Source organism: Oreochromis aureus, linkage group 6, assembly GCF_013358895.1.
Source record: "Oreochromis aureus strain Israel breed Guangdong linkage group 6, ZZ_aureus, whole genome shotgun sequence".
Classification (NCBI taxonomy): domain Eukaryota; kingdom Metazoa; phylum Chordata; class Actinopteri; order Cichliformes; family Cichlidae; genus Oreochromis; species Oreochromis aureus.
This window is the reverse complement of record NC_052947.1, coordinates 27,442,724-27,457,342: the sequence shown is the minus strand read 5'-3', so window position 1 is coordinate 27,457,342 and position 14,619 is coordinate 27,442,724. Positions and strand designations below refer to the sequence as shown.

Sequence of the window (14,619 nt, the reverse complement as noted above, 5' to 3'; positions counted from 1 at the left end):
TTTACGACTCCCTAGAGAGCCTATATTTTTGAGTTTCTCTGGTGAGAACAAATGTAAAGGTTTCAGACCCAGAATGCACTTTGGGATGGAGATCCAGCTGCTCAAACCAGCCCCCGTGGTGGTCTGAGACAACTGGTTGGGCAAGTGTAAATGTATCTGTGGCGTTTGTTTGCATGTTTATCTTAATGCTTCAAAATATTCCGCCATGTTTTATTAAGCCCGGGGTATTCAACATATTAAGAAAATCAAATAGAAGTGATGTGCAGGTCATCATTTTTATTGCTGCGCAAAAGAAGGAGCATCACTATTATTATTCTATTATTATTCATGTCGAAAATACAATGATGAAATGCGCAGCTGGAAAATGAGACCATTTTAATTAGGTAACTCTTGGTAATAGATCTGGAAAGCTTTTCCACTTTAGGGAGCGTTACAGCGAGTTTGAGCTCTGCGTGGATTTTACCTTTCCTGTTTGATTCACTCTCACAGCACTCATAATGTTGATTCAAGTGTGATTTATGGTCCGGTAAATGTTTCCGTCTGCATGCACGTTTCTCTTGGGACAGCAGGGGAGAGGGAACATCGCCCACAGCAGACACGCCCCTGTGCAGTACTCCAAAACCCCAACTGTGTGTCACTGGATGCGGACGACCTCTGCATCTCCCGTGTGGTGACTGTTTGAAAAATGCTCAGAAATAAGGAAGGGAGAACAGTGGAGCTCACCAGGAATGGAAGAACTGTGGAAAAAAAAGAACTGTGGGCTGACGGCCCAACAACAGCACAAACAAGAGTGGCCCACAGGCCGGTTGTAACACATACTTTGTACACTCCCTCTCTGCAGATGGGACATCCCCGAAGTGCCAGTGGAGAGCAAACATGCCACCATTGCTGAAACATAAAATTCTGCTTTAGGCTGCAGGAGGCTCCAAAAACACACCATGCACTGCTCAGCACAAAGTGGCACTCTTAACCACATACCTGCACTTACAGTCTTGTGTTTTTTAACCGGAAAGGTGGTGATATGTCAGTGCCCCTAACATACAAATTATTATTTTAAAAAAGTGGTCAATTGATGTCGCTCGGCTGTAGTGCAACAAAAACAAAAAAAGCTCAGATATTGATTTCTCATTTTTTTTCTCTTAGAGCTTTCGCTAAGAAGCAGCAGCAGCTGAGTGCCCTGAAGGTCCTGCAGAGGAACTGTGCTGCTTATTTGAAGCTGCGACACTGGCAGTGGTGGAGACTCTTCACCAAGGTGAGAACCACGACACCAACCTCTGACAGCAGAAGATGGCTCCTATATCGCTCGTATCAGCCCTCCAACTCTGCTAAAGCCCTAAGGCCCTACTTTTTCAGAAATCAGTGTTCAGATTTCTCTGGCAGAATTTCTTAATCCAAACAGTCTGTTTGCTATAATTCGTCTTGGTCCTAATCATGTTAATCCATGAATTACATTAGAGGGAATAATTACATATGGCAGGAAAGTGCTGATAATAAGAAAAATGCTACTTGCTGTAGTAAAACTACTGGTTTTCTATATTAACCGACCAGTATGACTGTGAAAAAAATTATTGTATTCATTCTGTTTATGTCTAATGTTCATCTCTAATTTTGTTCCTCTCTCACTCAGGTGAAGCCACTGCTGCAGGTCACCAGGCAGGAGGAGGAGCTGCAAGCCAAAGACGAGGAGCTGGTAAAAGTGAAGGAGAGGCAACTTAAGGTGGAAAACGAGCTGGTGGAGATGGAGAGGAAACACCAGCAGGTAAAAATATCTCAACTTATAAGTAAATCTTTCTCCTGAATTATAATTTATTAAAATCTATCAATAATGGCTTCAGGGAAATTACACGTTCATAGTTTTTGGAAGGACTTGTAGCCGTGAAGGTGGTACATTTTCTGAGCTGTTTCTTCTCTTCAGCTCCTCGAGGAGAAGAATATTTTAGCAGAGCAGCTCCACGCGGAGACGGAGCTGTTCGCCGAGGCTGAAGAGATGAGAGTTCGTCTCCTCTCCAGGAAGCAAGAGCTGGAGGAGATCCTTCACGACCTGGAGTCCAGGGTGGAGGAGGAGGAGGAGAGGAACCAGAGCCTGCAGAATGAGAAGAAGAAGATGCAGTCGCACATCCAGGTTTACGTCATCTCTTCTTCATATATTTCGAAACACAAACTTCTCCCATTTTTCTATTTGATGCTTAAACATCCAGCTGAGCGTTTACACTGTAACAATGGTGGATGCTCATTAAGTTTCAAATACTGAGGTCGGCGTACCCATCATCTGTTTGTGAGAGATTTTTTTTTTTTTTTAATATTAAATGATCCTAAAGACCCTTTTCCTTGTTTTATTTTTTAACCTTTGATTATTTTAAATAAAACACCTGCTTTGTTTGTGTTGTTCAGTCTGTATATTTGATGAAACCCAGAGAAGCTGATGAAGCAGATAAACTCTAGAGTGATGTGAAGCATTAAAAATGAGCATGTTTTTTTTCCTATTTTGCTTCGAGATCACTTGGTCATAAATATTTAAGCTTTACAGATGTGTTTGTGATTTGGGGCTTTAAAGAAATGAGTATGTTAAACTTCCATCTGTATGGAAACTGCAGATTTTGCTGTCTTCACGTTACGAATGTTTGTGTGCCACGTTTTCTTCCTACAGGACCTGGAGGAGCAGCTGGATGAGGAGGAAGCTGCAAGACAAAAACTGCAGCTGGACAAAGTGACCGCTGAGTCGAAGATCAAGAAAATGGAGGAGGACATTTTGCTCCTGGAGGACCAAAACTCCAAGTTTCTCAAGGTGAGACAATTTTAGCTGGAAATGAAGGTTCAAACAAAACCCGGAAAGCAGAGGAAGCTCTTTAAGGTGGAATCATTAAAGGCTTATCAGTAAATAAAGTTTTACTACTCTGCAGTCATGTCACAGAGTTAAATACACAGACAGGCTGTAAGGAAGACGGAAGGCTTCCTTTCAAATACCATGAAGGTTGTTTGACAACATTCAAGTCAGTTATTAAAGCTGAATTAGGGATGTCTGTGGCTCAGGAGGTAGAACATGTGGTCTACTAATCAGAAGACTGGTAGCGCTGGCTGTTCTAGCCTGCATGCTAAAGCATGCTTGGGGAAGATGTTGAACCCTGAGTTGCTCCTGATGCGTTCATCAGAGTGTGAGTGTTAGATAGAATGCTGCTACTGTGAATGAGTGAACAAGACATGTTGTATAAAACTTCATGTTAACTCAATGGACATCAGAGACAGCAGTAAATTACACTGTATGCTGTTCCTTAAACATCTGAGCGAAACATTTACAAACTGAAGTCTGTTATTACGGACTTCTTAATAAGTGAACACGGGGGCTGATGCTGGACAGAAACAAGTACAAACTCAGACTGAGGAGGGCCTTAAAACGCTGATTAGCGTCGGCTGCAGCTCTTCCTCTGCCTGACGGTGACGCGTCGCCTGCTACCTTCAGTAGCAGCCTGTGCAATGAAGGGTGCTGCTGTCTACCATCTGCTTTCTAATCTCATCACAAAGTTAAATAGAGGAAATGGTTAGCTGTATGGCACAGTTAATAGATGGTGTTGGTTATAGTCCCACCAGATAATAAGACTTTGAAGCTCATGACTGTTTCTCCGCATTGATCTGTCTGTTCTCTGTAAAGTGTAATGATGCAACTCAGATAAAGTAGAAGGTTCTGTAATGTTTCAGTCAGTGATTACAGTTTATTATACTAGATTCTGGTTAATTGGGATGTTATTCTGCAGTTTATAAATGTGTGTGGAGAGCTGTTTATTTATGTTTCAGTCAATTTGGTCTGTAACCAAACTTGTAAATGTGTGCAGAGAGAGAAGTCTGTAACTCAAAGGTTTAGTTTCCAGTGTCAGGCCTCTAAATACCACTACTCATTGGGAACCTGTATATATGATCACAGCGGTGGATGCTCATGTTAAACACAGCCAAAGTTTCAAAGAATGAGCTGAAAGATAAAAACACTCAGTTTCAGATATTTGTTTCTACTTTTGGGTTTGAATGATGTCACTGAGAGAGAGCCGCTACCATCTCATCATCATCTCAGGCACACAGCTCCAGGCATCACTTGCCTGCCTCTTAAACCCTTTCTCTGTTGTTTGTTTGTTTTTTGTTTTTTTGAGAGGGGCAGCCAATCAGAAGAAAGTTTGTTTGAAACATTGGGTTAGCTAAGAGGGCTGAATCTGAGGCCCAGTAAAAGATAAGTGAGATTAAAAACAATGATGGGAAAGCAGCCTGCAAAACAGTATTAAGGTAAAACTAATGTAAAATTTGAGTTTTTCCTTCCCACTGTCGCCAAATTCTTACTCACAGGGGGTCGCCTGATTGTTGTTTTTCCTCTGTATTATTGTAGAGGGCTTGAGGCAACTGCTATATTATTTAATTGACTTAATTGTGGGGATTTGTTTGGAGGCTCTAAGTATATCAGTAGTATCCATGGACTGACCCCCTGGCAATAAAATACTGAGACCTTTTGCAGGTCTTGAGTCTTGATGTTTTTGATTTTTTTAACCCAAAAGGAGAAGAAGCTGCTGGAGGACAGGATCGCCGAGATGACCTCCCAACTGACTGAGGAGGAGGAAAAAGCAAAGAATCTCGGCAAGGTCAAGAACAAGCAGGAGATGATGATGGTTGACCTGGAGGGTAAGACACTACCAGTAGGCTGTTACCGGCCCCATGTGGGGACCAAAAGTAGAAAATGTCTACCAGGACAGACACAAAACAGGGCTGTGTGTAAAGGGTAGACGGGGGTGGTGTTGGAGTTTAAATAAGCCAGCAAGTTCAAAACTTCATAAAAATAGAACAGCACAGAGGTCAGTTGGGACATCCAGTATGACTGTTAATGATTTAGTGTTTACAACTGTACAGCGAATTAATTGGCAGCTAATATGATTACCTGTTTGTGTTTTGACACTTTCTTAATTGCCTTTTCCTTCTATGGCTGCTGCATAACTTGTGACCTTACTTAGTGATGAAAAAAAAAAAAGTTTAACTCCAAACAGAAAAGTTTGTTATGATCAGTAACCACGTTTGTATTTCTGTTTCTGTAATGTGCTGATATTGCATATGGTTGTGCTTCCCTTTAGAGCGTTTAAAGAAAGAGGAGAAAACACGTCAGGAGCTGGAGAAAGCCAAACGCAAGCTGGACGCCGAGACGACCGACCTGCAGGACCAGATTGCGGAGCTTCAGGCACAGATAGAGGAGCTGAAGATCCAGCTGGCCAAAAAGGAGGAGGAGCTGCAGGCTGCTCTGGCCAGGTCAGTGGCAAACATTAAAATGAGTATGTCACACAACCTCTGCGAAACGTAAACACTGTCCCAGCACAAAACCGCCTCTTAAAGAATATTTTTAAAAAGCCAGTATGAAGATTTACTGAGAGGTGCAGTTGGTTTAGTGACTGAATGGCGTGGACACAGGCGAAATCACAAACATAGTTTCTTGATGTTTGCAGCAGAGAACTGCAGATTCCACTGACTAAGAGCACTTTCATTTGCTGAGCTGACCACTAGGTTAAACGAACGACCCATTCTTCTTCTGTTTTTTTTTCGCGACTGCTGGTGGTCTTCACAAGTATTATTTGAACCCATTTCCTGTCATTCTCGATTTCTGTTCAGTTTGCAAACAGTCATCATATTCAGTGCTCTCTGGCCAGCACACATGCACCACACAAGCCATAGAAAAGAATCGGTTTCTGGTGGCAGCACTGCTCGTGCTCTTTTCTATGTGAAGGGCCATAACACAGAAAAATGTCACGTTTATGTTTAGAAACTGAACTCTGTTATCACGAAATAAATGTTTATTTCATAATTAGATCTAGTTAAATATTCTAGACTTGGTTTGAGCTCAGCAGCAGTGAGTCAGATTGACAACAAAGCTCGCGATTTTGTTTTTTCGCCACATTAAAAAAACCAAAAAAGCAACTTTTTGCTGAAGTATTTTTATAGCTGCTCTCTGCAAACCTACGCTTGTGTGGTAATGTTTAACTGCTAGTGTTGCTCATTTCAGGAACATAAATCCTCACACGCATCTGCACTGTACTGCACTGCCTCCCGTTTCCATGACAACAGCACTCCATCGTGAGACTGAAATAGCCATTCAATAACAGACACACGTGCAACTGTGAAATTAAAGCGGCGAACGTGCTTCAGCACTCAGGCACTCTGCGGCGTTTCCTCAAGCGACGGCGGCTCGGACCTTTCGTCTCGGGGCAGCCGCGTCTGATTACAGGCAAACTGATGTTGATTGATGCACTGTGTGCACAAGGAGTCAAGAGCTAAAACGGGCTGTCATCATGTTTTAACAACTCTTCCAGCAATAAGTTAGAGTTTTTATTAGCATTTAAAGCACATGATACCACACAAGACGTTTATCACACAGGCAGATGGATATATTCTGTTAATATTACTCCATGTTTCCCTCTGATTGCAGTGGGTTTATAAGATGAGCAGACAGTTGTAGGCAATGTTCAGTACTGAGTGTATGTGAACTTGTATGAATGGGGGAGATGTTAAAACTTGGTTTTGATATAATCCACAAAGAGTTTCTGTCTTTTCTTAAGATGGATCACGAGTCATATGGAGTGAATATTAGCTTCTCATACTTTAGATGTTGCATCTCCTCCACCTGGTACTGTTTGCATCTAACCTCCAGCTAAATATTTTCTTTATATATTTATTTTCCACAGCGGTTAAATATCCACATTTGCTTTTATGTTTGATTTGTTTTCCATATTTATCCTTCATAAAACTGCTAATGAGGTAAACAGCTGTGGAGGTGTTTTCCTCTGAAGGTCAGCTCTGATCACTTTAATGGGACTTCTCAGTGCTCCCCTCCGTTCAGCAGACTCGGGGTTTGATGGTAAACATCTGCCCGACCAATTTCACACACAGAAATCATCGGTTTAGTCACAGCCGCACATAATTAGGCTTTCATTAAAGCTGATCTGCTTCATTTTGAGTTCAGCAGCTATTCTGAGAACAATCCTGTCATCTTTGATAGTTTGGAAAAGGGAGCATTGCAATTATATGGGAGTCATTAGTGCTTTTAATCAAAGCGGTGTCACTGTGTTAATTATAAAACTGAATCATTTTGACATTCGGTGTGTTTAATCAGCAGATTTCTACATTAGTGAGGAATGTCGCAGTAACGCTGCAGCCAGCGCGAGGTTTACTTGGACGCACATCCAGCTGCAAACAAATCAGCAGCCCCATCACATTTTCCTCTTCTGATGAGGAACACACACACACATAAACTCACACACAGCTTCACCACACTGCCACCATGTGTGCACAGGTGGCTATCTCAGCCTTGAAAGGACAGCAGGGACTTACCTTTCATTGAATTCACTTCATGATTTTTTTCCTCAATCAAACTCTGCACACAGTCATATTTGGTAATATTTGTTGCTCTCAGTGGATTTTCCAGCTCATCAGTTGGTGTGAAACAGCAAACCACTGCCAAGAAAAATTATTGCTTTCACTCAGTACTTCACACATTACATTGGGTGGCTGTAGCTCAGGTGGCAGAGCAGGTCTAATCAGAAGGTCGGTGGTTCGATCCCAGGCTGCCTCCTGGCTGCATGCCAAATATCCTTGGGCAAGATACTAACCCCAAGTTTGCCTACTGGTGGTGGTCAGAGGGCCTGGCGGCGCCAGTGTCCGGCGGCCTCGCCTCTGTCAGTGCGCCCCAGGGCAGCTGTGGCTACAATGTAGCTTACCATTGCCAGTGTGTGAATGTGTGTGTGAATGGGTGGATGACTGAATGTAGTGTAAAGCGCTTTGGGGTCCTTAGGGACTGAGTAAAGCGCTATACAAATGCAGGCCATTTACCATTACATTAACCAGTGAATTTTGCTGCAATGAGCTGCGTCACTGTCGTTGTTTGACGTCTGCATACATGTCGGTTCATTGTAGTGTTGTGTCTGCACCAACAGGAAAAATTACATCCACCTGGACCCTCAAATGATGAAATTTACTGAACTCAAACCCAAAAAGGGGCCTTGCACACTTACGGGCATGAAAACATTAAATGCTAAGGATCTAAACTGCGTGAAGTGTAAAGAGCAGTGAAGGATGTTCGAGTGAGGAAGTCTGTTAAATGTCCTCTGAATGATGTCTGAATTGAAGATACAAATGTGATATAGAGAGAAAAAAGCAAATGTAGAAATCCAGATCATCAGTTGAAGGTTTGAGGAAATGTTTGAATTTTATTTAATTCTCTGATTAAGACCTGCTCTGAAAAACTGACGTGCATTTGTGCGTCTCCATCTAGGTGTGATGAGGAGTCTGTGCAAAAGAACAATGCTTTGAAGCAGATTCGGGAGCTGCAGGCGCAAATAGCTGAGCTTCAGGAGGATCTGGAGTCTGAGAAGATGTGTCGAAGTAAAGCTGAGAAACTCAAGAGAGACCTGAGTGAGGAGCTGGAAGCTCTGAAGACTGAGCTGGAGGACACGCTGGATACCACGGCCGCCCAGCAGGAACTCAGGTGCTTATTAATGCTCATTTATCAATGATGATAAAGTGAACCTCACAGTTGTTGTACGTCAGGTAGCACTATGTGTTCTATAGACTTCAGTCTGCGTCCATCTTTATATGCAGTCCTGTGTTTTTAACCGTTTCCCTTGTGGATGATCTCCAGGAGCAAGCGAGAGCAGGAGGTGGCAGAGCTGAAGAAGGCCATTGACGAGGAGACCAAAAACCACGAGGCTCAGATCCAGGACATGAGACAGAGGCACGCCACAGCGCTCGAGGAACTGTCCGAACAGCTGGAGCAGGCCAAGAGGGTGAGCTGCTCAAACCTTTCTAACCTGTAAGGTCTTCAGTTTACCTTCATACATGTCACTAAAAGCTTTTTTTATTTTTATTTGTTCTGTGCAGTTTAAAGCCAACCTGGAGAAGAACAAGCAGTGTCTGGAGAATGACAACAAAGAGCTGGTCTGTGAAGTGAAAGCTCTGCAGCAGGCAAAGACTGAGTCGGAGCACAAGAGGAAGAAGCTGGAGGCTCAGCTGCAGGAGTCATTGACCAGGGCCACAGAGGTGGAGAGAGCCAAGGGAGAGCTGGCCGAGCGCTCCCACAAACTCCAGGTAAATCCACCTCATTGTTGGGACTGATTAATTTTTTTTATTATTTTTTTTTTGTAAGGGAAAGTTTTGTTTAATGTGTTTCCATTTGTTTGTCAGACGGAGCTGGACAACGTGTCTACTTTGCTGGAGGAGGCAGAGAAGAAGGGCGTTAAACTGGCTAAAGAAGTTGAAAACCTGAACAGCAAACTGCAAGACTCTGAGGTACGAAAGACCGTCAGCATCGACGTTTCTGCCTGAATGATTTCAGAGCTGCAGGAGATGTGTTCAGAAATCATCATTTTACCTGATAAATCCTCTGTGGAGCAAGATTATTATGGTTAATTAAAACTAAGCAGAAATAAAATCACAAAAACATTTAAGACAAGTAAATTGTTTATATACCTGTTCTCAAAAAATGACAAATGTGTCCATATTACAGTTTTGAAAAGTAAAACAGATACTGAAGCTAAATAAACCTGAACTGACTTGAGAAATAAATAAAAACTAATTTAAAAAAAAAACTTTAAAGTATAATAGTTTAATACTTTTGGGTGCTGGTGATGTGTTTGTGCTTTTTAGACAGACCTCAGGTTAATCAACATTAAGCTTTCTAGTGAAACCAAGCAGCTTTTGCCTCTGTATTTTTCACACATATCCAACGAGAACAGCCTCTGCTAAACTATCAGCGTATTAAGACTAAAACAGGTGTAACTGCTTTTCGTTTGTCTTTTGATCATCGTTTCTGATCGTGGTTTTTGCGAGTAGGAGTTGCGGCAGGAGGAGACGCGTCAGAAGCTGAACCTGAGCGGCCAAATCCGCCAGCTGGAGGCGGATAAGAACAACTTGCTGGAGCAGCAGGAAGAGGACGAGGAGGCACGACGCAGCCTTGAGAAACAGCTGCAGACCGTGCAGGCTCAGGTACATGTTCACAGTAGGGCACATCTGACGCACACAAACCAGTCAGGCAGAAACACCTTCGAGGTACCGCTGAAGCAGAGTGCCAGGAGAAGGGCCCGGCAACCGTTTCCAGCTGTTTACCTGCTGTGAGCACCTGTCGCTAAGGTGCAGCACAGCGTGCAGACAGCTGTAACTCAGTGAGGCTTCACAGATAAATGAAGAGAAAATCTGAGTCACTTCAAAACATGTGGTTAGGATTAATAATTAATAAAACTATTATTAGCATCTTCAGCATCTGCAGGTAAACATCAGCTGATTATCTCTCCAGCACACACTGATGGGACACCAAAGGTCACGTCACAAATATTTTAAAATGTCTTTGTAGCTGTTTGAGACAAAGAAGAAGTTGGAGGAGGATGTGGGAGCAATGGAGGGTCTGGAGGAGGTGAAGAGGAAACTCCAGAAGGACATGGAGCTCACCAACCAACGTCTGGAGGAGAAGACAATTTCTTTGGACAAGATGGAGAAGACTAAAAACCGCCTGCAGCAGGAGCTGGATGACCAGATGGTGGAACTGGACCTCCAGAGACAGATCGTGTCCAACCTGGAAAAGAAGCAAAAGAAGTTTGACCAGGTACTGGAGATCAAACAGAGATGAGATATTCAAGGTCTCTTACAGTTTGTTCAGTGTAATGAAGGCTCTGTTATCTATGCTAGATGTTGGCTGAGGAGAAGACCATCTCTGCTCGTTACGCTGAGGAGCGTGATCGCGCTGAGGCCGAGGCCAGAGAGAAGGAGACCAAGGCTCTGTCGATGGCCAGAGCTCTGGAGGAGGCCTTGGAGGCCAAAGAGGAACTCGAGCGGTTTAACAAACAACTCCGTGCTGAAATGGAGGACCTGATGAGCTCCAAGGATGATGTGGGGAAGAATGTGAGTGACCTTTTGACCTCTCCAGTGACACTACTGATTAAGAGATGTTCACATGTCAGAAATACCTGAGGACCTGAAATCTCAGGATTTCATAAGTTTATTGTGCAGCTGTGTCACATTTTTGTCACTCCCCTGGCTGCTCACAGGTCCATGAGCTGGAGAAGTCCAAGCGTACGTTGGAGCAGCAGGTGGAGGAGATGAGAACACAGCTGGAGGAGCTGGAGGATGAGCTGCAGGCCACAGAAGATGCCAAACTCCGCCTGGAAGTCAACATGCAAGCCATGAAGGCTCAGTTTGACCGAGACCTGCAGGCCAGAGACGAGCAGGGCGAGGAGAAGAAAAGAGCGCTGGTCAAACAGGTATAAAGTGGCCGATAATCCTGAAGGACTGATGCCACATTTTTAATGTGCAGTTTATCTTCATTAACATCATCAGAATGCAGTGTTTCCATTAAGTGTAAAAATGGGAGGCTGAAACTGACACCCTGAGTGTTGTTTTCTTGCAGGTACGTGAGATGGAGGCAGAGCTGGAGGACGAGAGGAAGCAGAGATCTGTGGCTGTGGCAGCCAAGAAGAAGCTGGAGATGGACCTGAACGAGCTGGAGGGTCAGATCGAAGCTGCCAACAAAGGCAGGGACGAGGCCATCAAACAGCTCCGGAAACTACAGGTACGCAAGTGTTTGCTTAATGTCTGTCCTGATTTTCAATTATCTCAGTCTCTAAGCTGGTCCGTATCATGTTGCTGCTCCTGCAGGCTCAGATGAAAGACTACCAGAGGGAGCTGGAGGAGGCCCGAGCCTCCCGGGATGAGATCTTCGCCCAGTCCAAGGAGAACGAGAAGAAACTCAAGAGCCTGGAAGCTGAAATCTTGCAGCTTCAGGAGGTATGAGCTATGAGATATGAGCTGCCTTTTGTGGTGATAATCAGAGTGAATTGTGTGTAAGGTCTGAAATGCTGAATGATCTTGTGTGTGTGTGTCTGCGCAGGACCACGCAGCTTCAGAGAGGGCCCGTCGACACGCTGAACAGGAGAGGGATGAGCTGGCTGACGAGATCTCCAGCAGTGCTTCTGGAAAGTCAGTATGAACACGTAGTTTGTCCAAACTTCATATTAATAATTAGCCAGGTTTTATGTGCCCCTCAGGGATTAAATGATTTGTTTTATAGTCTTACAATTGCTGTAAATCAGTAGAAATTTAATAGAAACTCTGCGTCAGGTCGTCACTGCTGGAGGAGAAGCGGAGGCTGGAGGCTCGCATCGCCCAGCTGGAGGAGGAGCTGGAGGAGGAACAGGGCAACATGGAGCTGCTCAACGACCGCTTCAGAAAGGCCAACCTGCAGGTAGGCACACTAAATAATCAGCAGTGTCGCAAACTTTATCTGGATGTGATACAGCTACTGGTTGCTAGGGAAAAATGTGTATTTCCTGACTGGTTTTCAAGTGTTTCCTGGAGGTTGCTGGGTGGTGCTAGGTGAAGCTAGTGACACAGAATGATGTACCAAAAACCTCTTGATTGAGGAGAAAGGATAAGACAAACTTATGTCGTGCAAATGTTTCTTTTAAACACTAAACACAGTAAAATTAAAACGCCCATCAACGTGTTTGTCTGCTCTCTCCTTTTCCCACAATCCCTCTCACCTGCCTGCCCCTCTCTTTCTCTCTCAGGTCGACACCCTGAATACCGAATTGGCCGCAGAGCGCAACACTGCGCAGAAGAGCGAGAACGCCCGCCAGCAGCTGGAGCGACAAAACAAGGTCTGGTAGACTTACAGCATATCACGGTGTTTATCTCATTTCACATTTCCCTTCCGTTTACGCCCTCCTGTACTACAAGCTGTTCTCTTTTTCATTCCCACACCTGATCTTGTTTTTTTGTTTCTTTGTTTTTAAGCATTTCACCTCTCTTTAGTACATGTGAGCCCAGCCCGGGAGCTGCCACCAGTCTCCTCTGAGGCCTAAACTCTATTCTTCCACCATCTGCAAATATTATCTACTAGAAATCCTGTCAAAACATCTGAATGTGGATTCATTCCTTCACATTTCTAAAGCTGTCCGTTGGGCTGGATTGGAGTCTTTGCCAGGCCGATTCTGGCCCCTGGGCCTTATGTTTGACACCCCAGATCTATACTAGAGGCAGCAGATCAGGACACGAGCATTTCATTTTTCATTTTCAGTAGCACGATGTCATCCCCCAGATTCAGTCTCTCTGACCCGCGGCTCTGCTGCAGAGCGCACGTCACAGATGCACCAGTAGGATCAGGAGATACGCGAGAACATGATCCTTCAGGTGCATTAACAGGACCTCTGGATCACAACTCTAAACTAATAAACTGAATATTTGCTCTGTTACCATGAACACAGGAGCTGAAGGCCAAGCTGGCAGAGCTGGAGGGGGCTGTCAAGTCAAAGTTTAAGGCGTCCATCACTGCTCTGGAGGCCAAAATCCTGCAGCTGGAAGAGCAGCTGGAGCAGGAAGCCAAGTAATCCAGATCTTAAAGAGCAGATTTTAGACCTTTTTGAGTAGACCAATACGACAATTTGGTCATGTTTACCTTTTCCGCTATTAAACCTCCAGGGAGAGAGCAGCGGCCAACAAAATCGTCCGACGTACAGAGAAGAAACTGAAGGAGGTGATGATGCAGGTGGAGGATGAGCGTCGTCATGCCGACCAGTACAAGGAGCAGGTACGGACACACGGGGAATGATTAGGCTTTGCTCTGTCTGCATTCACACTGCTGGTTCTCTACAACTTCTCACCCTCCACCTGCGTCTGTGCGTCAGATGGAGAAGGCGAACTCTCGCATGAAGCAGCTGAAGCGTCAATTGGAGGAGGCGGAGGAGGAGGCCACTAGAGCAAATGCCGCTCGCAGGAAGCTGCAGAGGGAGCTGGACGATGCCACCGAGGCCAGTGAGGGTCTCACCCGAGAGGTCACCTCGCTGAAGAACCGCCTCAGGTACAAAGAGGACGGCGATCAGCCGGTTTTAGAAATAACCCAGAACCTGAGCTAGATACCGAAACAGTGCAGGAATAAAAACACAGAGTGCAAACATACTCGCACAGTAATAATCATGATCATTATTACTGTGTCAGGCTGTTTGTCAAAGTTTTGATCATGTAACTTAATTTATTATTCATTTTAAGAATCTGCTAAACTCACTTCCCCAGTCCTCCCACCCCACCCTCTACACCCTCATCTTGTTGACAGCTCTCATTCCTGCATGTGTGAAACATGGTGATGGAGCCGGGAGGCGACTGGGTAAATGGATTGGCACTTATAGATCACCTTTCTACTCTATTTTAGCACTCTCCGCCACAAGTCTCATTCACCCAGTCAAACATGTTCATACAGCTCGTTTATCTGAGTCTGAGCTCATCTTCCAACCATCCACACTGATGGATGCTTCGGGGGAAACTCAGGTTCAGGGTCTTGCCTGAGGATACTTCATCACACAGACTGGAGGAGCCAGGGAGGCTCCTCCAGCGCATCCTCAGGTTAACAGTGTAGTTGTCTGACTAAGCTGTAGTCAGACAACTATGTGGTCTCATTTAGTTTATATTACTGCAGCTCTTTCACTTTGTTCAGGTACACAGTGCCGGTGACTACACCGGTACTATTACCAGACTGGTGAGTCTTAAGGTTTTGAAGCTGTGGATGACATTGCAGTGTGTTTACAGTCTGTACTCCTCCATCATAATGAATGAAAATGCATTTAAATG

General features: G+C 44.4%; 1 protein-coding gene across 3 annotated transcripts in view; it reads left to right on the top strand.

The window, feature by feature from the left end:
- The window catches only part of LOC116310838 (myosin-10-like), a 65,290-nt gene that overhangs the window by 47,582 nt on the left and 3,089 nt on the right, over window positions 1-14,619 (top strand). For all 3 annotated transcript variants that reach the window (XM_039613349.1, XM_031727744.2, XM_039613347.1), the window contains 22 exons: window positions 1,144-1,252; window positions 1,628-1,759; window positions 1,916-2,122; window positions 2,648-2,785; window positions 4,533-4,656; window positions 5,100-5,271; window positions 8,285-8,497; window positions 8,651-8,795; window positions 8,890-9,096; window positions 9,193-9,297; window positions 9,841-9,993; window positions 10,358-10,606; window positions 10,690-10,902; window positions 11,049-11,261; window positions 11,408-11,569; window positions 11,656-11,784; window positions 11,888-11,976; window positions 12,118-12,241; window positions 12,567-12,656; window positions 13,263-13,381; window positions 13,477-13,585; window positions 13,683-13,855. In XM_039613349.1, coding sequence (XP_039469283.1) covers window positions 1,144-1,252; window positions 1,628-1,759; window positions 1,916-2,122; window positions 2,648-2,785; window positions 4,533-4,656; window positions 5,100-5,271; window positions 8,285-8,497; window positions 8,651-8,795; window positions 8,890-9,096; window positions 9,193-9,297; window positions 9,841-9,993; window positions 10,358-10,606; window positions 10,690-10,902; window positions 11,049-11,261; window positions 11,408-11,569; window positions 11,656-11,784; window positions 11,888-11,976; window positions 12,118-12,241; window positions 12,567-12,656; window positions 13,263-13,381; window positions 13,477-13,585; window positions 13,683-13,855 — 3,375 coding nt within the window. The remainder of the gene's footprint in view (window positions 1-1,143; window positions 1,253-1,627; window positions 1,760-1,915; window positions 2,123-2,647; window positions 2,786-4,532; window positions 4,657-5,099; window positions 5,272-8,284; window positions 8,498-8,650; window positions 8,796-8,889; window positions 9,097-9,192; window positions 9,298-9,840; window positions 9,994-10,357; window positions 10,607-10,689; window positions 10,903-11,048; window positions 11,262-11,407; window positions 11,570-11,655; window positions 11,785-11,887; window positions 11,977-12,117; window positions 12,242-12,566; window positions 12,657-13,262; window positions 13,382-13,476; window positions 13,586-13,682; window positions 13,856-14,619) is intronic.